The sequence below is a fragment of the Elephas maximus genome, chromosome 6, assembly GCF_024166365.1.
Source record: "Elephas maximus indicus isolate mEleMax1 chromosome 6, mEleMax1 primary haplotype, whole genome shotgun sequence".
NCBI lineage: Eukaryota > Metazoa > Chordata > Mammalia > Proboscidea > Elephantidae > Elephas > Elephas maximus.
In genome coordinates, this window is record NC_064824.1 from 31,110,644 (window position 1) to 31,132,448 (window position 21,805).

At 38.5% G+C, this 21,805-nt stretch overlaps 1 protein-coding gene across 1 annotated transcript in view; it reads right to left on the minus strand.

Moving 5' to 3' along the window:
- DARS1 (aspartyl-tRNA synthetase 1) overlaps positions 1-18,428 on the minus strand; it is a 78,100-nt gene extending 59,672 nt beyond the window's left edge. Inside the window, exons 1-3 of the mRNA XM_049889250.1 lie at positions 18,214-18,428; positions 15,975-16,032; positions 12,237-12,329 (exon numbers count right to left, since the gene is read on the minus strand). Coding sequence (XP_049745207.1) covers positions 12,237-12,329; positions 15,975-16,032; positions 18,214-18,279 — 217 coding nt within the window. The 5' untranslated portion in view covers positions 18,280-18,428. The remainder of the gene's footprint in view (positions 1-12,236; positions 12,330-15,974; positions 16,033-18,213) is intronic.
- Between the last annotated feature and the right edge of the window lie 3,377 nt (positions 18,429-21,805).

Here is a 21,805-nt window from a genome sequence, read left to right on the forward strand (position 1 = left end):
AGTTTCTTTACCTGTAAAATGGAGACCATACCAGTATATTACTCATGGGGTTTTCTTGAGGATTATGTAAGATGCTTAGAATAGTGCCAGGCACCTAATAAGTCTGGCTAAATGTTAGGTATGGTTATTATTAACAGTACCAGTATGGCTGGCTACTTACTTGAGGATTGACTGGTTATGATTTCTACTTTGCAGCTAGATGACTTATGTGCAAAAACTATGCCGGGTACTGGGAACGCAAAGGTAAATATTTGGTAGACTCTAATGAAAGACTATTACTTGAAAAAAGTGATAGGACCATATATAGACTATAATCCTAATTTTATTTGTATAAGAAGTATACTAAGATTGATTGTACAGGAAAAACAAAACAAAATAAGCTGAAAGGAGCAGAATGTGGCTATTAATGAATGCTGAGATTACAGGGAATTATTTTGTTCTCTGTATTTTTCTGTATTTTCTAGACTTTCCACAGTAAACACGTAATACTTTTCTAATCAGAAAAAAAAAATTTAAGAGGAAAATACAATCAGAGAGGTAGTTACAGAAGACAGTCATGGTTGAAAGGAAATCTTGGTCTTGTTCAAGATTCAACATAAGCAGTAAGTAGAACCTGAGTTCTGGGAGGCTAAACATAGAAACAAAAGTACCTCCTAAGATTTGATAGGCCTGCAGCAAAAAGGAACAATGAAATCAATGGTTGTGGGTGAAGTGGATAGAACTTGCTGACTGCAGCTGCCTAACGATGTTCACTGTTCTCCTTTTTCTCCATTCCTGTATGGGTTTTTTGAACCTGCCTTTATGACTCGATGGCACAGGGTCTGGGTTTTTATTAATTGTAGGAGCACTGGTGGCACAGTGGTTAAGAGCTACAGCAAACTACAGCTGCTAACCAAAAGGTGGGCTGTTCGAATCCACCAGCAGCTCCTTGGAAACCCTATGGGGCAGTTTTACTTTGTCCTGTAGGGTTGCTATGAGTTGGAATTGACTTGACAGCAATGGGTTTTTTTTTTTTTTAATTGTAAGTAACACAAATATTCCAAATATATAAACAAACACATAATGGTGTGTTTTTGGTGAAAACACACCCAGCAAAACAGGTTCCATTCAACAATTTCTACATAAAATATTCAGTGATCTTGGTTACATTCTTCACATTGTGTCAACACTGCCCTTTTAAAATTTAATGTTTATTATATGTAATTTTAAAAATCAAACCTTTTCTTATTAAAAAACAAAATAGCCAGCAGATGGGAAGAAGGGGGTGAAATAGTAAGAGCAGTGCCATGAGTGTATCACATCATAAACCCAAAGTACGTAAAAGTGTTGTACCAGTAGGGAAACAGCCAGACCAATGGGGAACAGGAAAGAATTCAGAATAGACCCTGTTAGACAAAAGAGATTCTAATTCTAGATGCAATTCAGGAGATTAAAAGATAGCTAACAAAAAACCGCTAAAAAAAAAAAGGGGGGGAACTGAATATTAAACAATACTACAGAGGGGAGAATTTTCTGAGTTTAAAAATGACAGAAAAAAAAAAGAATGACAGAACGTCTGGACACAAAAAATTAAAAGAAAAATAATATTCTGAAAAACATTTGCTAAAAATGACATATAACCTCTAAGTTAATATATTTACTACACGAAGATCATAAATATTTGTGAGAAAAGAATATTGAAATCTCAATAGATAAACAGGCCATGGATGAGAACAGATAATTCGAAGGTGGGGGGGAACCCAGTAAATAAATATAAAAGATGTTACTGGTAATGAAAGTAATATAAGTTGAAGCAAGGAATGATGACAAATTATTTTACTTCTCAAACTTGCAAAGATTTAAAAAATAATAACATTCAGTTCTTGGGAGAATTACGTGAAAAACATTCCTCATAACTTGTTAATGGCAAGGTAAACTTGCCTAATACTTCCAGAGAACATGTTCTTATCAATAAATCCATTTCTTAGAATGTATTTTAAGAAATTTCAGAGAAATAGTCTTAGTCACAAAGATGTTCGTAACAGTGTAGTCTATATAAAATAACTGAAACTCTATCATAGCTCACTGCATATTTATGTAGTCTTTACCAGTGGAACAGATCTCCATGTGTCTCTACTGCTTTGGTTCCTAAGCTTTCTGTGTTCAGAGCACACTTGCAAATACTAGACCCTGATGGTCCACTTAAAAGGTATTTTAAAAGACACACAGAAAAAAAAAACCAACACTGGTTTCATGATAAATAAAGCTGTCCACTCAAAGGATCTCTCTCAAATAATTTTGAGAATTCAGTACACAAAATCGTTCTTTATTTCTGTTTGGTGATACACTGCACTACGTGATCTGCTTAGTTTAACAGTCAGCAAGGCACGGCCTTACAGACACTGCTGAGAGCTGACAATTTAAAAAACAAAGGATATGATCACATACATAGATCCACACTTGTAAATGCATATATTTTTTTCTGGAAGGATACATAAACAATCGTGGTTATCTTTGGAGATTGTGGTAGAATGGAGGAGATAAAGTGGAGAGACTTCTATTTTCATCTTACAATGTCTATATTATTTTTTATTCTAAGAAACAAATATGTGATTTCTCAATTTAGTAAAAAGTTCTCATTGTGTAAGTTAGTACAGGAACTCTAGACGACAGATTTACCAACTGCTGAAAGTACTCATCTTTCTTTTCCTTGGAGCTCTCCAACACAGGAGACTATTTATAGAAAAGAAAGTCAGTGTTTAAAACAGCTGAATGATTTCACTGTTTTTAAATATTTTACATTTAAGCCCATGACACTTAAAATCTGCACTGCATTTGGAGTCTTAAGTTTATAGGTGAAGTAGTTTCTTTCTTAAATTCACACGAGAGTACTGTTTTAGGAAAACATCATGTTGGCAATCTTCTTTTATAGCACCAGGTGCAATTTTTATTTCTAGGTGGAAGAAAAAAAACATGGCAGGTAGTTAGCACAAAAAGTTTACTCTCAGCCCCATCGTGGTGATGGCTCAGCTGTGAAGTGGGGCTTCATGGGAGACCTAGGTTAACAAAGACGTGCAGCAATCCTGTGTTTACATCTCTTCCCACTGTCTCCTGGCCTGCAAAGCTCCTATTTCATTATTTAGACAAGGTACTTCCTCATACGCAAAATTAATAATTCCTTCACTGTTTACTAGTTAATTTCCTTTATAAGTTGAAATATCGGGTTAAAATGTACAAATCAAATGTATATAGTTGAAATGAACAAGCTAAAATTATTTTTAAAAGCTTAATATGTACAAATGGGGATATCAAATAAAAATAACCTAACTATAAGATAAGCCACCACCCACCTGTCAGTTTGTTCTACTGTGGTGGCTTGTATGTTGTCATGATACTTGAAGCTATGTTACCAGTACTTCAAACACCAGCAGCATCACCCATGGTGGACAGGTTTCAGCACAGCTTCCAGATTAAGATCAACTAAGAAGAAAGGCCTGTGATCTACTTCCAAAACTTAAGCCAATGAAAACCCTATGAATCACAAAAGAATGTTATCCAATGTAGTGCTGGAAGATAAGCCCAGATGGTTGGAATTACTCAAAATGCACAGTGGCTCCAACAATGGACTTGGGCATACTAATGACCCTGAAGATGTCACAGGTTCTGACAACATTTTGTTCTGCTGTACACAGGGCCACCATGAGTCAGGGCTGACTTGACGTCACCTTAGAAGAACAACATAAGTGTAACTGGCAAATGAATAACAGTGGTGTAAGTTTTTTTTTTTTTTAAGATGTTAGGGAATAAAACAACAACCTAAACACTGTATGTATGTATGTGCTTTTTAATGTCCTAAACATTTTAAAGTAGTCTCCATTCACCATTTCCACTGAAATGTCCTTACACGAATAATAGGGGCCGAAGTTGACGTTCTAACTTTTGGTATTAAAAAACCCTAAATTATCGGACTACCCAAAAAAACTATTTATTTTGGAGGTATAAATAAGATTTCAGGAAGAATATTGATAAAAGAAAATTATCTTGTGCTAATAACCTCCACATAGTATGCATAAAATTTGAAATGAACTAATATTCCAATATCTTTTTCAATATTTAGAAGCTCATAAGCTTTCCTACTTTAAAGAAACGAATTTTAATTGTATCATCAAGAGTTAAACATTCCTCCTCACTCCTATCTAAAAACACTTTACTTTTAGGCATGTTAAACATAAACTTACTGTAAGAAACCTGATTTTGATTAAAAATGTTTAATACTTCTCTTGGACAAAAAATAGTTATTTATTATATAAACAGATATATTGTTGCACAGTTCTAAATGTCATGTTTTTGATGCTATGATTTTGACATCTCCATTTCCGTATCTTCGTTTTTTGGAGCTTCGTTCTACCTGAAATTGCCAGCATGGGTTGTTTCTCCAAGTCTAATTTTAGTATCTTCCGGAGTTAAAGCACATGAATGAGTCTGAACAAAGCATATTTAATAATATAAGCTTTTCCTACGTAAGATTTAGGGAAAAGGTAATAGACAGCACAGTTTTGTAAATTCAACACACAAGACCTTTTCTATCTACTTATTTATTTTAGATAATCTACTTTGGAGAAATAAGAAAACACTGATGATCTTTACTGGCAAGGATGTGGAGAAGCCAGTACTTCTGGGAGTATAACTGAGTATAACCTTTTCGTAGGGTAATACGGTGCTAATAAAATGTTAAATATGCATATGCATATCCTTCAATTCAGCAAGTCCACGCTAGGTATCTATCTTGGAGAAACACCGCCTCATGTAGGTCTGTAAATAATATCAGCGAAGGGCCTCCAGAAATTGAAAATAAGAAAAGCTGAAAAATAATGTGTAAAGTATGATGTCATCTATGTAAAAAAAGGCAAACTAAAAACTCAAACATAAAATAAATAAAATGAAACTGCAAGTATAATCAAGACAGTGTGGTGCTGATGAAAAATTTGATAAATAGATCAATGGAACAGAACAGAACCCAGAAATAGACCCACACAAATACAGTCAACTGATCTCTGACAAAAGAGCAAACATAATTCAATGGAGAAACAATAGGCTTTTCAAATAGTGTTCGCATAGCTGGATGTCCACATCCAAAAAAAAAAAAAAAAAACAAACCTGGATGCTGACCTTTAACAAAAATTATTCAAAGTGGACATAAACCTAAAACTAAAATCCAAAACTATAAAACTTTAAGAAGATAACGCAGAAGAAAATCTGGGTAACCATGGGTTTGCCAATGGGTATTCAAATACAACAACAAAAGCACAACCTGTTAAAAAAAAAAAATCAGTAACTTGAACTTCATTAAAATTAAAACATTTCTGATCTACTAAAGACTGTTAAGAGAATGAAAAAACAAGCCACAGGCTGAGAAAAAATATTTGCAAAACATGTGTCTGATAAAGGACTTGTATCCAAAAATACACAAAGAACTCATAAAACAAGAAAATAAACAACACAATTAAAAAATGAGAAAAGACTTGAATAAACATCGTGCCGAAGAAGATATACAAATATGAAAAGATGCTTAACATCACATGCTACTAGGGGATTGCAAATTAAAACACCAATGAAACAAAACTGCACACCTATTGTTGTTTTTATGAGTCAAACCAAAACCTGTTGCCATCTAGTCGATTCCAACGCACAGTGACCCTGAAGGACAGAGTAGAAATGCCTCACAGAGTTTCCAAGGAGCGCCTGGTGGATTTGAACTGCTGACCTCCTGATTAGCAGCTGTAGCTCTTAACCACTATACCACCAGGGTTTCCTGTTATGTGTCAGAGTCTGAAATCCAAAACACTGACAGCACCAAATCTGGTGAGGATGTGGAGCAACAAGAACTCTCATTCATTGCTAGTGGGGATGCAAAATGGTACAACCACTCTGGAAGACAGTTTGGCAATTTTTACAAAGCTAAACTGAGTCTTACCATATGACCCAGCAATGGTGCTCCTAGGTATTTACTCAAAGGAGTTGAAAACTTATGTCCACACAAAAACCTGCACATGAACGTTTATAGCAGCTCCACTCATAATTCCTCCAAACTGGAAGCAACCAAGATACCCTTAGATAACGAAATAAACAAACTGTAGTACATCCACACAATGGGATATCCAGCGGTAAAAAGAAATGAGCTATATAAAGCCACAAAAAGACATGGAGAAACTTTAAATGTACACTGCTATGTGAAAGAAGTCAGTTCAAAAAGACTACATCTGTATGATTCCAATTACATGACATTCTGGAAAAGGCAAAACTATATATATATATAAAAACACCAGTGATTGCCAGCAGTTGGGGCAGGTGGCAAAGGGGATGAATGGGAGCAGCACAGGGAATTTTTAGGGCAGTGAACTATTCTATGTGCTACTGTATAACATGCATTTGTCAAAACCCACACAACTGCACAACACAAAGAGTTAATCCTAACGTAAACTATGGACTTCAGTTAGTAATAGCATATCAAAATTGGTTCATCAGTGTAACGAAGGTACCACACCCATGCAAGACGGTAATACAGAGGAAGATGTGGCAGAGGGAGTATATAGGAACTCTTTGGACTTTCTGCTCAATTTTTCTGTAAACTTAAAACTGTACCTCTTGAAAAATTCATGTGAATGTATTACTAAATTACTTGGGTAATTTATTAAGTACTGCAACTTAAAAAGAAAATAGGATTTTCCAATTAAAGTTAAGGAAACCACATTATAAACACAAAATTTTAAAAATATGTATATATACACTTACAAATTACCCAAATTTAACCCAGCACTATACTGAAAGAATACCACACTTTTGCCAAGTAGTTTATTTCAATAATCTGAAAATAGTTTAACATTAAGAAATACACTAACGTTAATCACTATACAAGAAATTTCAAACAAATACAAAAGCGTACAGAATAGCATGACAAATATATATACATCACTCATATAAGGTGATTATATCTTAAGGAAAGAAAATGCTAGAAAAGGATTTGATAAAATTCCACATCTGTTCCTAATAAATAATTAGAAAACTTGGACTACAAGTAAACAGTTTAAACCCACCTTTTAAAGTTTGAAATTGCTTTCTAATGACATTTCAGGCAGAACCCCTAAAGTCACGAAATAACACCTCAAGAGTTTAAACGTCCACTGCTTATGAATATCCGTCATTGTGCTAATTCCTTATGTACTGGAGAATCTACTAATTATCGCAATGAGAATAACAGGCACAATATTTTGGGCAAGACTATACGTGATAGTGAGATCTTAGGTAATCGATGACTAGACAAAATATTTCTGGTGTGTCTCTTTTTTGTGGTGCTAACAATCACTGATGATCAATACCTAGGGATAAAATAGTGGTGTTCTAATGTTCCTTCTTTCCAAACTGATTGTATCATTGTGGTTCTGAAGTGCCATCTCATTCTAAGAGGAAGCAGGACTCCTTGGAGAAAAAGCAGATTTCAGGTCTGCAGCAGGAATTGTACAAGATGAGCCTCAAGTATCTTGTTGTAAAAGGGAACAAGAAAGCTTAGATAGACTACTAGTAGAGGACTCAGGGACCAACCTGAAGAGGCTACCACAGGCCAAAAATGGGACAGCTTGAAAGTCAATAAGGATAATAACTGCAATGAATTGAAACACATTGGACATTTCTAAAATCCGTAAGTTTATAACAACATTAAGTAAAAAAAAAAAAAATCTAGCTGGTCACCAATGGAACAAATTCATTGTTTTGAAAACTGGCAAATAAAGGCAAGGCAATTCCTAAGGTTAACATATTGTAAGCGCAGATTCAGGATCCATTCCAAAATCCCTGTTCACACCCACTGGGAAATATCACTCATGTAAGAAAGTGGAAGGGATGAAATGAAGCAACAGGGTGTCAATAAAAGGCATTTTCTTGGTGCAGTAGCAGAACCTTACAGGTAGCATGCATTCTACCTTTTAATTTGCCAAATTACTATGTTTAGGAAACACAGTGCCCAGTTTGGACAGAACAAAGGCTCTCCATCTAAAGGGAGGACAATGAAGGATTACAATACCATACGCTTATGTGTTGGTGGAATGGCCCAATCTTCCAGAAAGACAAATAGGCAGTATTTAAAAATTTAAAAGTTTACTAGTATTCTTCTCAAAGTCCCCCAGTATTCATCTATCCAGGAAAGGATAGTGGAAGAATAGAAAACTCATTAATAGTAGCAACCCTGAGAGAGTGAGATACATGTATAAAAAGCTAGAATTTTTAAATAACGGGCCTACATTAATTCTGTAATCATATGATGTTTTACAACACAGTATAAGAAATGCTATAGCATCAGATGTATTAAATACTGCAAAAACAACTAACTGGTCAGCAGACAGGTGGTGTCTTAAAAAGCTACTGGATTCTGTCTGCAATGCCATTGATTACTACGTAACCACGGGCGAGTCGCTTATCGTTCTGAGCTTCGGTCTCCTCATTTGTGAAGCAGAACAGCAATGTGCGTTCTGCCTGCTCCACAAATTTGTAAGGATGATCAAATGTGTGAAAAGTATAAAGCTTTAGTGCTGTTAATATTTCTAGACAATTCTGAACCTAGGTGAGGCCAGTTTTCTATAAGGAATAAAACTGAGGTTTGTCTACACTGCCCTAATCTTTCTTTTCTGTTAATGGTAAATTCTTAGCTCAGCACTGTCCAACAGAAGTCTCTGCAATGATGGAAATGTTCGTTATTTGTGATGTCCCACACGGGAGGCACTAACCATGTATAGTTATTAAGCACTTGAAATAATACAGGTAGTGCGACTAAGCATGGGCATTTAAAATTTTATTTAAATAGTTTTAATTTGAATAGCTACATGTCACCAATGGCTACTGTATCGGACAGCAAAGTCTTAGCCTTCTTCCTCTTCCCCCCCCTTATCTAAGTAATTGCAAATATAATATTAATAAATGAGGAGCTTCTCAACACACTTTTCGCTCCAAATAATTATACTAGAAAAGTACCTTAAATTCGTAGATATTATCTAAATCTTTATGGTCAAATTATTGTTTTTTATTGTGATAAAATATATATAACAAAATATTTGCTGTTTCAACACTTTTTTACATGTACAGTCTAGTGACATTACTTTCATCATGTTGAACAACAATCACCACTATCCATTTCCAAATTTTCCCATCATCTTTTACAGAAACTCAGTGGCCCCTAAGGAATGGCCTCCCCCTTCCCCTTCTCTCCTGTCCCTAGTAACCACCGATAAACTTTGGTCTCCATACATTTCCCAACGCTAGCTACTTCACATAAGTAGGACCATATGCTACTTGTCCTTTTGTGACTGACTTATTTCACTCAGCATAGATCCATCTATATTGCAGCACTTATCAGGACTTCATTTCTCTATATGGCTGAATAATATTCCATTGTATGGATATACTGCATTTTGCTTATCCATTCACCTGTCGATAGGCATTTAGGTTGTTTCCACCTTTTGGTTGTTATGAACAATGCTGCAACGAACAGTGGTGTACAAGTATCTGTTCGTGTTCCTACTTTCAATTCTTTTGGTCTGTATCTAAAAGTAGAACTGCTGGGTCATATGGTAATTCTATGTTTAACTTTTGGAGGAATGACCAAACTGTTTTCCACAGTGGCTCCACCATTTTATAATTCCACCAGCAATGGATGAGGGCTCCAATTTCTCCACATCCTCGCCAATACTTGTTTTCTATTTTTCTTATCATAGCCATTCTAGTGGGAGTGAAATGGTATCTCATTGTGACTTTCATCTGCATCTCTCTAATTACTAATGACATTGAGCATCTTTTCATGTGCTTGTTGGCCATCTCTATAACTCCTTTGATGAAATGCCAATTTGAGTCCTTTGTCTATTTTTCGATTGGGTTGTTTCTTTTTGTTTCTAAGTTACAGGAGTTTTTTAAAATATATCCTGAAAAGTAAACTCTTATCCAATACATGGTTCATCAAATTATTTTTAAGGATTTCTTATGTTGTTGTTAGGTGCCATCAAGTCAGTTTCAACTCATAGTGACCCTAAGTACAACAGAACGAAACACTGCCTGGTCCTGCGCCATGCTCACAATTGTTATGCTTGAGCCTACTTTTACAGCCACTGTGTCAAACTGTCTCATTGAGCATCTTCCTCTTTTCCTCTGACCCAGTTACTTTACCGGCATGATGTCCTTCTCCAGGGACTGATTCTTCCTGACAACATGTCCAAAGTATGTAAGACGCAGTCTTGCCATCCTTGTTTCTAAGGAGCATTCTGGCCGTACTTCTTCCAAGATAGATTTGTTCCTTCTTTTGGCAGTCCATGTTATATTCAATATTCTTCACCAATACCACAATTCAAAGGCGTCAATTCTTCTTCGGTCTTCCTTATTCACTGTCCAGCTTTCCCATGCATATGATGCAACTGAAAATACCGTGGCTTGGGTCAGGCACACCTTAGTCTTCAAGATGACTGTCTTAGTTATCCAGTGCTGCCATAACAGAAACACCATGGCTTTAACAAAGAGAAATTTATTTCTCACAGTCTAGTAAGTTAGAAGTCCAAATTCACGGTGTCAGCTCTAAGGGAAGGCTTTCTCTCTCTGTCGGCTCTGGAGGAAGGTCTTTGTCCTCAGTCTACCCCTGATAGAGGAGCTTCTTAGGCGCGGGGAATCCCCAGGTCCAAAGGACATGCTCTGCTCCCAGAACTGCTTTCTTGGTGGTATGAGGTCCTCAACTCTCTGCTTGCTTCCCTTTCATCTCTTAAGAGATGAAAGGTGGTACAGGCCACACCCCAGGGAAACTCCCTTTTCTTTGGATCAGGGATGTGACCTGGGTAAGGGTGGTGTTACAATCCCACCCTAATCCTCTTTAACATAAAATTACAATCACAAAATGGAGGACAACCACAGAATACTGGGAATCATGCCCTAACCAAGTTGACATGTATTTTTTGGGGGACACAATTCAATCCGGGACAGTGATATCTTTCCTTTTCAACACTTTAAAGAGGTCCTTTGCATCTGATTTGTCCAATAAAATGCATCTTTTGATTTCTTGACTGCTGCTTCCATGGGTGTTGATTGTGGATCCACGTAAAATGAAACTCTTGATAACCTCAATCTTCTCTGTTTATTGTGATGTTGCTTATTGGTCCAGCTATGAGATTTTTGTTTTATGGTGAGCTGTAATCCATACTGAAGGATGTGGTCTTTGATCTTCATTAGTAAGTGCTTCGAGTCCTCACTTTCAGCAAGCAAGGTAGTGTCATTTCAATAGCACAGGTTGCTAATGAGTTTCCCTCTAATCCTGACACCCTGTTCTTCATATAGTCCAGCTTCTCGGATTATCTGCTCAGCATACAGATTAAATAGGTATGGTGAAAGGATACAACCCTGACATGCACCTTTCCTGACTTTAAACCACCCAGTATCCCCTTGTTCTTTTTGAACAACTGCCTCTTGATCTATGTACAGGTTCCTCATGAGCACAATTAAGTGTTCTGGAATTCCCATTCTTCAAAATGTTATCCATAATTTGTTATGATCCACACAGTCAAATGCCTTTGCATAGTCAATAAAACACAGGTTATTCTCTGCTTTCAGCCAGGATTCATCCGACATCAGCAACGATATCCCTGGTTCCACATCCTCTTCTGAATCTGGCCTCAATTTCTGGCAGTTCCCTGGGGATACACTGCTGCAGCTGCTTTTGAATGATCTTCAGCAAAATTTTGCTTACATGTGATAGTAACGACATTGTTCGATAATTTCCGCGTTCAGTTGGATCACCTTTCTAGAGAACAGGCGAGTGAGCACTTCCAGCACTGCATCCATTTGTTGAAACATCTCAACTGACATTCCCTTGAATTCCTGGAGGCTTGTTTTTCGCCAGTGCCTTCAGTGCAGCTTAAACTTCTTCCTTCAGTACTATTGGTTCCTGATCATATGCTACCTCTTGAAATGGTTAAACACTGACTAATTCTTTTTAGTGTAACTCTGTGTATTCCTTCCATCTTCTTTTGATGCTTCCTGTGTTGTTTAATATTTTCTCCACAGAATGTCTTATAGGAACTAACAAATGACTAATCGTGGACTAATACTTTATAACGATTTAAGAAAAAAAAAGTAAGATTTTTAAAAAATACATTTACTTGGTTTATGAGGAATCTGGAAAACAAATTAATTAAAAGTCCTTAGTAAAAGGGTTTTAATCATTACACAAATCTTACCTTTAGCTCTGCTTGTATGAACCCTTGCACGCACCCAAACAACTTCATCAGCTTTTTGTACTGTCAAGTCTCTAATGCGAACCAAAACTCGATCTGCAGCAAATAAGTAAAATGATTTTATAATTCTTAATTTACACGGAGATAATTATTTGACAGTTAATGTAAATACTTGTTATCACCTTGACTAATAATTCTCAATCTTGACAACACCTTCTTCTCTATCACACTCCATATGCCATTTTCCCCAAGTTTTGTGAACTGTACTTCTAGCCAGAGGGTGGGCTGTCTGCCAGGCTTGGACTATCAAAGTACTCCGTTCCCCAGGAGACAGTGACTGACTGAGGGATGGGCATGTTACTGAAGCTGAGCTAATCAGAGTTTATACACAGACAGTGGGAATTAAGCTCTCTTTTCTCTGGGGTTGCTAAGCTGATGTAGGCCCAGGGCTACAATCACTACCTTTCCTGCCATATGTCTGCAGGAGGAGAGAATGAGGTCAATACCCTAAAGGAAACAGAGCCAAGAGGCACAGAAAGGCCTAAGAATGCACCTTGTGCCCCTAGATCCAACCACACTAGATGCCATCTCACACTTTACTTCCTAGTTGTGTGAGTTCATTTTGGCTGTAAGTGAGCACCGACTATTATGCGTCCAATATGCACAACAAAGCACTACAATCCATTGAACATCCTCCAAACAGGAAAACTGTTAGAAAACAGCTACTATGTGAAAACAGGGATACAATGCAAGATTCAAAAATCATTTTATTATTATTTTATATTTAAAATGTGAATATTAAGAGAAAAAATTAACTGTTAATTAAAAACACAGTAATAGACACGACATTATGACACCCGGTAATAAAAGATCCCTACTCTTAATTTTTTTTTTTTACTCTTAAAGGTTATGCTGCCTAATTGTAACCAAACCCAGTCAGTATCATACGTAGTCAGTGAAACTTCCTAATACTAAAAACACTGTTTTTTGGAGGGGGCTCTTATACTGAAATCAAATTACGAATAATTTCACCTTCTTTAAATGTATTTAAAATCTGTCTCTTGAAACAAAGATATAGCTTAGACAGAATCTGATTTACAAGAGAATACCACGGTTCTCATTGCCAAAAGCAGAGAATGAATGAATAATTCCAAAGCCATTGGACAACATAGAGATTTTCTGTAAAACGCTGCCAACGGACCTTATGAGTTAATACAACTTCCACATCAGCTGAAAGTATAAAAAAAGGGGCAAACAAAGCAGCATATTTTAAAAGGCAGATTTGAAAGTGCCAGGATTGAAAAAGCAAACAATTAACAAGGCGATCAAAACTGAAAGTCAAACAAAACAGAAAGTCAAACAAAACAGAATAGCATAAATCTGAAAGAGTAGAACCGTAAATAAATGTTACAAAATAGGTAATTTAGAATGTACTTACAAAAAGAAAAAAGGTAACAGCCCTTCTTTCTTGTGGAATTCCAATTTATTAGTAGAGATGGCATTCTCAACCTTTACCAAACCCCAATATACTTGAAGGCTATACCACACTCTCACCAGTGAATGGCAAACTGAGGCAGTGATTAGCAGTGATAGGGTTTTAGGTTAAAAACTATTGCCTACCCCATGCTTTTAAGAGTCACTAGCATCAAAGTGAAGAAATTTGGAGAAATGGAAGCAGATAGAAAAGGAGACCTTTAAAAGAAGTGTTAGAATTTTAGCAGAAGGAAGCTTATATACGTGGAAGAGCAGAATAGTCTATGGATTTGTGTTGACAGCACTTATGTCAACAGCTGACTAGGCCCATATAAGAGACCCAAACTCCAGTGAGCTTCTTTGTGTCAGAGCACAGGAAAAGCCCAGTTCAGGAAGACCCCTAAGCTGAAAATAAAGTCTTAAATGGCCTCTCATGCTTGCCCTAGCAGTGGAATGTCATCCTCTATGAGCTGCTGCTTGTAATCCATTTTATATCCCATTGTTTTACTTCATCTCTTTATCTTTTGGGAATGTTTGTTTTATTTTTAGCAAATTACTTTGGTCTTTTATTGTATACTTTTCTAAAACAGTTGGGAAGGAAAAGTGATTTTATGATCACACAGTAAATAAAATTCAAAATGACATAAAATTGACCTAAAAACCTACTGCCATCCAGTTGATTCTGATTCACAGTGATCCTACAGGACAGGGTAGAACTGCCCCACAGGGCTTCCAAGGCTATAAATCTTTATGGAAGCCAACTGCCACATCTTTCTTCCATGGAGCAGCTGATGGGTTTGAACCACCGACCTTTTGGTTAGCAGCTGGGCACTTAACCACTACACCTCCGGGGCTCCTAAAATTGACCTAAGGGTGTATTATTTCCAAAGCATAAAATTCACAGGCAGGCCTCTAAATTGGAAGTTCTTAGTACTTCCAACTGGCCAGTACTTAAGGTCTGTATCATACCAAAGACTGAAAGACATTTGAGGTATCTACCAAAAAAAAAAAAGACTGTTAAATAGTCAAGTAAGAAAAATCTGTTGAAATTACAAATATAGGATAGAAATGAAAGAAATGAGCGTTTATCAACAGAAAACCCACAGGTCTGGAAGAAAAAAATTAATAATCAACAAGTCAGTTTCAAAGAAATATTATAAAGTTACAAAAATATATTAATAAAAAAGGGAGCTCTAACAAGAAAAGAGGGACTGGGATCTAAGAATTAGTTAACTCCCAGTCACTGACGCTAACAGTGAATAATATGGGAGGAACTTTAAAACTCAAACTATCATCATGGCCAGAGGAGCGAGAGAAGATACAAAGGCCATGCTGTGAGCCCAATCCCAGGTCTGCCCAAGCAAAGCAAGTTCCTGAACATCTCTCAACCTTGGTTCCATCTAGTTTTCAATGATGTTGTACAAATTCAATGAGAATATGAATGTTTGAAAGAGCCTAGCAGTACAGGATGAGGACGCCAGTGTTCAGTGATAGAATTCTTGCCTTCCATGTGGGAGACACGGGTTCCATTCCTGGACAACGCACTTCGTGCATAGCCACCACCTGTCAGTGGAGCCTAACGCGTTGTTATGATGCTGAACAGGTTTCAGGAGAACTTTCAGACTAAGGGGCACTAGGAAGAAATGCCTGGTCATCTACTTCTGAAAATCAGCCAATGAAAAACCCTACGGATTACAACAGTCTGATCCGCAGCTGATTGTGGCAATGGTACAGGACCAGGCAGTGTTTTGTTCTGTTGTACACGGGGTTGCCACTAGTTGAGGGCTGGCTCGATGGCAGCTAACAACCACAAAAAGCAGTGTAGGAGTTTAATAAATAGCCAAAAAGGTCAAAGAAGCAAAGTTAAAGGGGGAAAAGTTAAAAAAAGGAGGGTAGCTTCATTAAAGAATGGAAAAAGGATGCTGGTGATGAAGGCAGTTATCAACCACTCCTTTTATCTCCTAGACCAGAGCTAAATCTCTTGCTTACCTAATCACTTAGGAATATTTTTGTAAAATTCACCATCTGAAATATATCATTTAATCTACAGTAGTCATTTGATATATTTTCTTTCCTAGATTAGGGACCCTAAACTGACAATGTTTAAAAGAAATGTTGATGCTACACAAGATTATAGCATCTACTTGAGTAATTACTGTGATTTAAACTTTTCAGAGTTAGGTCCCAAAATCAATCCTACTTAAAACTTCATGAAGAGCTGTTCTGGAATTAAAAACAAAGCTTTATTAATATGGCATAGCTACTAACCTGGTTTTTCTTGTGACTGTATCATTGAAGATACGCCATATCTTTCTTTAGCAAAATCCTACAAAAAAATGTTTTTGTATTATGACTTTTTATTTAAACACTAATAGCCTGGTATACAAATAAATACAAATAACAGAATATAACGATGAATCCATTTTAAATTTCAGAATCATTTTATTACAGTCAGTAGTTTTAGAGTGTGGAAATCTGTCACACATCATCTATATACGTACTCTACAGAAAAAGAGAAAGTGCCCACATTTTATGGTTTGTTAGTTTTGAAGATCAATATTCCTGGAGGGATAAACCACACATACCAGCACTCTCAGATAAAATTTACACACATGTACAACACACTTTAACTACCTCCTTCAAAAAGGAGATTAAACTACTTCAAAGCAGGGACATAAATTTCCTCTCGAAGGGAGTAGGATGAAGTACCACAGTTTTATTAACTTCCTATTACAGGAAGAGATGTTCAAAGAGAACGTTTTGGGTAAACTTTCTAACATCAGATGATCCACAGTTTTTAGAAATTGGAGATGCTGGATGTAAGCTGGCTACAGCTTTCCTTTTGTAAAAAAAATCACCAAAAAATCCACCAGCTTCCTGTTTCTAAAAACCAGCATCAGCATACCAGGTTACAAATTGTTCCATACTGATAATAAAAAAAAAAAAATACAATACCAAAATTCTTGTTACAGATACAAAGTTAGGAACAGAAAATAGAGACCTAGGGTTCAGATTATTCTTAATAAACTACACTTTTAAATAAACGAGTGGCTTTTAAACTTACTTTATCCTAAAATGATCTCTTAATATGCTCATAACTACAAATGCGGTAACTCTACCACAATCTACACATTATATCTGCAAGGGTGCAATGTTAATTTAAATAATTAACCAGATTAAGAATACACTAAAACGATTTTCTCATATTTTACAAGGTAGTTTAAGATCTGTATAAAACAATTAGCTTGTCACTTTACAACAACCTTGTGGGATCATCTCCTTTAGATCTGAAGGGTACTGGATATTGTATTCATACCAAAATAGAAGTGTATCATGGTACTGACTGAACATTTTGGGGGGGACGAGGGGAGGTGGGGCTAATATTAAAAGTATACACCTTATGAAGATACCTGGGCCCTAGTAGACAATCACACAAAGTAACATAAGGGGAACATAAATAGGTTAAAGTGTGTGAAAAGGAAAAAAAAAAAAAAAAGGTGTCACTCTAATGAGCATTGTTCGTATTTCAGCAAACTTTATCCCATTTAAAACCTGGTGGCGTAGTGGTTAAGTGTTAAGGCTGCTAACAGAAAAGTCGGCAGTTCCAATCCACCAGGCGCTCCTTGGAAACTCTATGGGGCAATTCTGCTCTGTTCTATAAGGTCGCTATGAGTCGGAATGGACTCAACGGCAACGGGTTTAGTTGTTTTCTTTTTTTTGGTTTTTATTCCATTTAGTATTCTGAACTGGCCTATTCCTTGCGCAGCTTAGCACAAATTAGAATTCCTCAACAGAATAATTAGGAGAAAGGGATTAAGGTTTAATATTCCTACAGCACACACAACTTGTAGGACGGTTTCAATTATTCATTTCTGAAAAGCACCACGCTAAAGGACCACTGGGTGTTATAAATTACCACGTGATTGAGGATCATTTCATCTCAAAAGCATTCTCTGCAACCTTTCCTACCAACCTCACTGGGTCATTGAGTAGAAAATAAATAACAAATGACAAGTGCTCTTTAAAGCTGTCCTATTGAAAATGGTCATTAAACAAATTGGCAGGTTGTTTTTGCCAAATACTGTTATTTGCAAGAACCATCAGCACCTTGAGGACTGAGTAAGTACCCATTATCAGCGAATATTTAAATTTTTCCGGGGAAGAGTATGCTACGTGAAAGACGTGCCAACAGGGAGAAGGCTGCGTGACCCCGCCGCTCCTACTTCCGGGTCGGATTGCGCTTCACGGCCACCCCTCCCCCGGGACACGCTTCTCGTAGGAAAGGACTTCCCGACACAGGGATCCCTCAGAAAAATCCAGTCCAGAGGGGATCTGATCAAGCTGTTCGCTCGAGGGCCCTGGAGGCCCGATGGGACCTCTGAGCTCCCGGACACCAGGCCCGCAGCCTGACAGGGACCCCGAGGACAGGGCCCCGCTCACCCTACTCCCTCCCCCAGCGCGGTCAGGCCCTGGGTCTGTCTTCCCAGGCCCGGAGGAAGAAACCCACTTCCGCCGCCTCCATGATCTCCCGCGGCTTCTCCTGACCCTTGCGGTTGGCGCTGGCGCTCGGCATCGGGATAACTGGACTGGGCAGCAACAGGGACAGCAGTCACCACCCTCCCTCGCAGGCTTCCGTAGAGCAGGCCAAGGGGGCTTCTGCCTCCCGCACAGTCTCCACCCTCCCGGAACACGCGCTCGGACTCCGCGTGGAGGAGCGGCTCCCGAAAGATCGCGAGATCCGTAGATATCTCGAGATTTCGGAGCACAGTAGGTGGGCGGTGGGCCCTGCGCCGCCGACTCCTCCTCTTGTCCCGCCCCGGGGATGGTCGACCGTGAGTTGGAGGGAATCCTGGGGAATTCGTTATAGTCCCGAGGGATTGGCACTGGGGAGCAGGATTGAGAGTAACAGGTGGCGCGCGCTGAAGCGCTGCGGGCGGTGCGCATGAACTCCGTCACTCTTCACTTGTATGCCACCTGCGGATTCTGCTCTGCCTTATTTCCTGTTCTAACGCCCCCCTTAGGCTTTAACCGCACACCCACCCAGGCAAGGCCTCGGTTTTTCATCCGTTGGACTTCACTGTCTTCACTCTCCTGGGTGCAGTGTCGCAGCCTGAAGTCTAGGAGGCCTCTTGGCAAGTCGATGGAACACAGGAGTGCTGGGTTTTAGGTACTTCGCTTGCTATGGCACAATGGGGTACCAGTACCCAAGTGGTGGAGCCCTGGTGGCACAGTGGTTAAGAGCTCGGCTACTAACCAGAAGGTTGACAGTTCGAATCCACCAGGTGCTCCTTGGAAACCCTATGGAGCAGTTCTACTCTGAACTATAGGGTCACTAGGAGTCGAATCACCACTTGACTTTTTTTTTTTTTCTTAAACCTAAGTGATAGGAGCCCTGGTGGTGCAGTGGTTAAGCACGCTCTACTAACTGAAAAGCCTGTGTTCTAATCCACTCAGTGGCTCAGAGAGAGAAGAGACCTGGTGATCTGCTCCTTAAAAGATCACAGTCTAGAAAACACTATGGGGGCAGTTCTTTGAGTAGGAATGGGCTCCCTGACACACAACAACCCAAGTGATAAGTGTAAACAATAGGAAAAACCCCACACATTGGCACCAATTGCTTGGTTGTTCAAAGGATAAATAGGCTTTGGTTAGGTTTTTTAAGACTTGCGTTTCTTAAGCACCTTTTAGCAATTGAAAGTAGTTTGGTGCAATGCTGTTTGCTCTGCTATACTTGTTTGCACTCTGTCGGAGTTTCAGTGTTAGTCCTAGGTGGGCACAGGTGGGCACAATCAGTAGTTGTTAAAGGGAAAAGACCTGAATAGAAGATTTCAAAGAGCAAGTTGAGAAGACAAACCATTACAATGAAATGTGTAAAAACCTGGAGTTACAAAACGAAAAGGGAAGAACATGCTTTGTGTTTTTCAAGCTGAAGGAACCGAAGAAAAAACTGAAGCCTTAAGTTGCAACATTGAAAGATTCTTTGGGCAAAATATCGAATGACACAGGAAGTATTAAAGATGGAAGGAATACACAGAGTCAATGAATTAAAAAGAATTGGTTGACGTTTAACCATTTCAGGAGGTAGCATACGATCAAGAACTGGTGGTACTGAAGGAAGAAGTCATGCTGTAGCGAAGGCATTGGTAAAAAACAAGGCTTCAGGAATTGGCGGAATACCAATTAAGATGTTTCAACAAAATGGGTGCAATGCTGGAAGTGCTAATTCATCTATGCCAAGAAATTTGGAAGACAGCGACCTGGCCAACTGACTGGAAGAGATCCATATTCATGTTTATTCTAAAGAAAGGTGATTCAGCCTTTGCAGAAATTATCAATATCATTAACATCACATGTAACTAAAATTTTGCTGAAGAGAATTCAGAGATGGTTGTAGCAGTACATTGACATGAAACTGCTGGAATTCCAAGCCCGATTTGGAAAAGGACATGGAATGAGGGATATTGCTAATGTCAGATGGATCTTGGCTGAAAGCAGAGAATACCAGAAAGGTGTTTACCTGTGTTTTATTGGCTACGCAAAGGTATTTGACTGAGTGGATCATGACAAATGATGGATAACTTTGTGAAGAATGAGAATTCCACAACATTTGATTGTGCTCATAAAGAGCCTGTGCATAGACCAAGGGGGCAGTCATTCAAACAGAACAAAGGGATACTGACTGGTTTAAAATCAGAAAAGATGTGCATCAGGGTTGTATCATTTCACCGTGCCTATGCTGAGCGCATAATCCGAGAAGCCAGACTATATGAAGAAGAGCATGGCATCAGGATTGGACAAAGACTAACAACCTGTGATATTCAGGTGACACAGCTTTGCTTGCTGAAAGCGAAAATAATTTGAAGTACTTACTGATGAAGATCAGAGACTATGGCCTCCAGTATGGATTACACCTCAATGTGAAACAAAAATCCTCACAACTGGAGCAATAAGCAACATTATGATAAACAGAGAAAAGATTGAAGTTGTTAAGGATTTCATTTTACTTGGATCCACACTCAACACTCATGGAAGCATTCTGACTCCATCACTTTACCATAAACAGCATTTGCTAAGTCCAGTGACCTCTATGTTGCTAAATGCAATAGATATGTTTCAGTTATCGTCTTACTTGAAGTCTAGAGAGTAACTGACAATGAAGAGAGTGTCTCGGAACATTCCTTTCCTTGGCCTATGGCACACTTGATTTTCCTCCGACCTATCTAGCTGCTTCCTGTCTGCCTCCCTTGCAAGTTCACCCTCTTCCCCTCTCTACTGGACCTCTAAATGCTGGCACTCCTCAAGGGTTCTCCTGAGGCCTTCACTTCTCACCCTAGGCAAGCTCATCCATGACCAGGGCTTCAGTGATCACCAACCTGCAGGTGTTTCACTCATTTGTAGCCCAGATCTTCTGCACTCCAGATCCCACAAGACCTGAGATAAAAGCACCCAAAGAAATACTTTCTTAATACCAGATACAAAGAAGCCACCCTTCATAGCATTTACCACACTTGCAATCAAATGGTAAGCTTCACAGGGCAGGGGCCATGTCCATGTTCTCACTATTGCATCCCAGAGCCTGAATGAGAGAGCCTCCAGAGGTCTTTTGAGTGTCTACTTAGGATAAAGGTGGGTACTAAAAAGCTGATTAGAAGGTCTGATCTTTTGGATGGGGTTTGTCTATTTTGAGTTTTACTGTAGGGTGATATGGGTAGGTCGTTTGATGAAAAGCCTGCATGTCATTATGTTTAGATCTTTCCCCTTAGCTGGTCAGATTTTTCAGGAAAAAAGTCTCAATCTGCCTGAAGAGTAAAGGTCTGACTTCAAGTGTTCAGGTGTTGGGAAAGTGGAAAAGCAGTCTGCCACGTAGCCTTTCTACCACCACCTGGACTGCCAATCAGAAGCCTTGGCTCAGAATATTCCCTGATAATGGAAGGTAGGAACTGAGGATTCCTTTGTCCCAGTTTCTTGTTCTTTCTTACCAGGGAAACTCTCTCCCTTCCTTGCTCTATTTATGCATACGCACGGCATCTGGACAACGCCACTGCTATATCTGTTCCTGGTGGAGGAAATGAGCTACTTTTTCTGCAGCACAAGAGGGC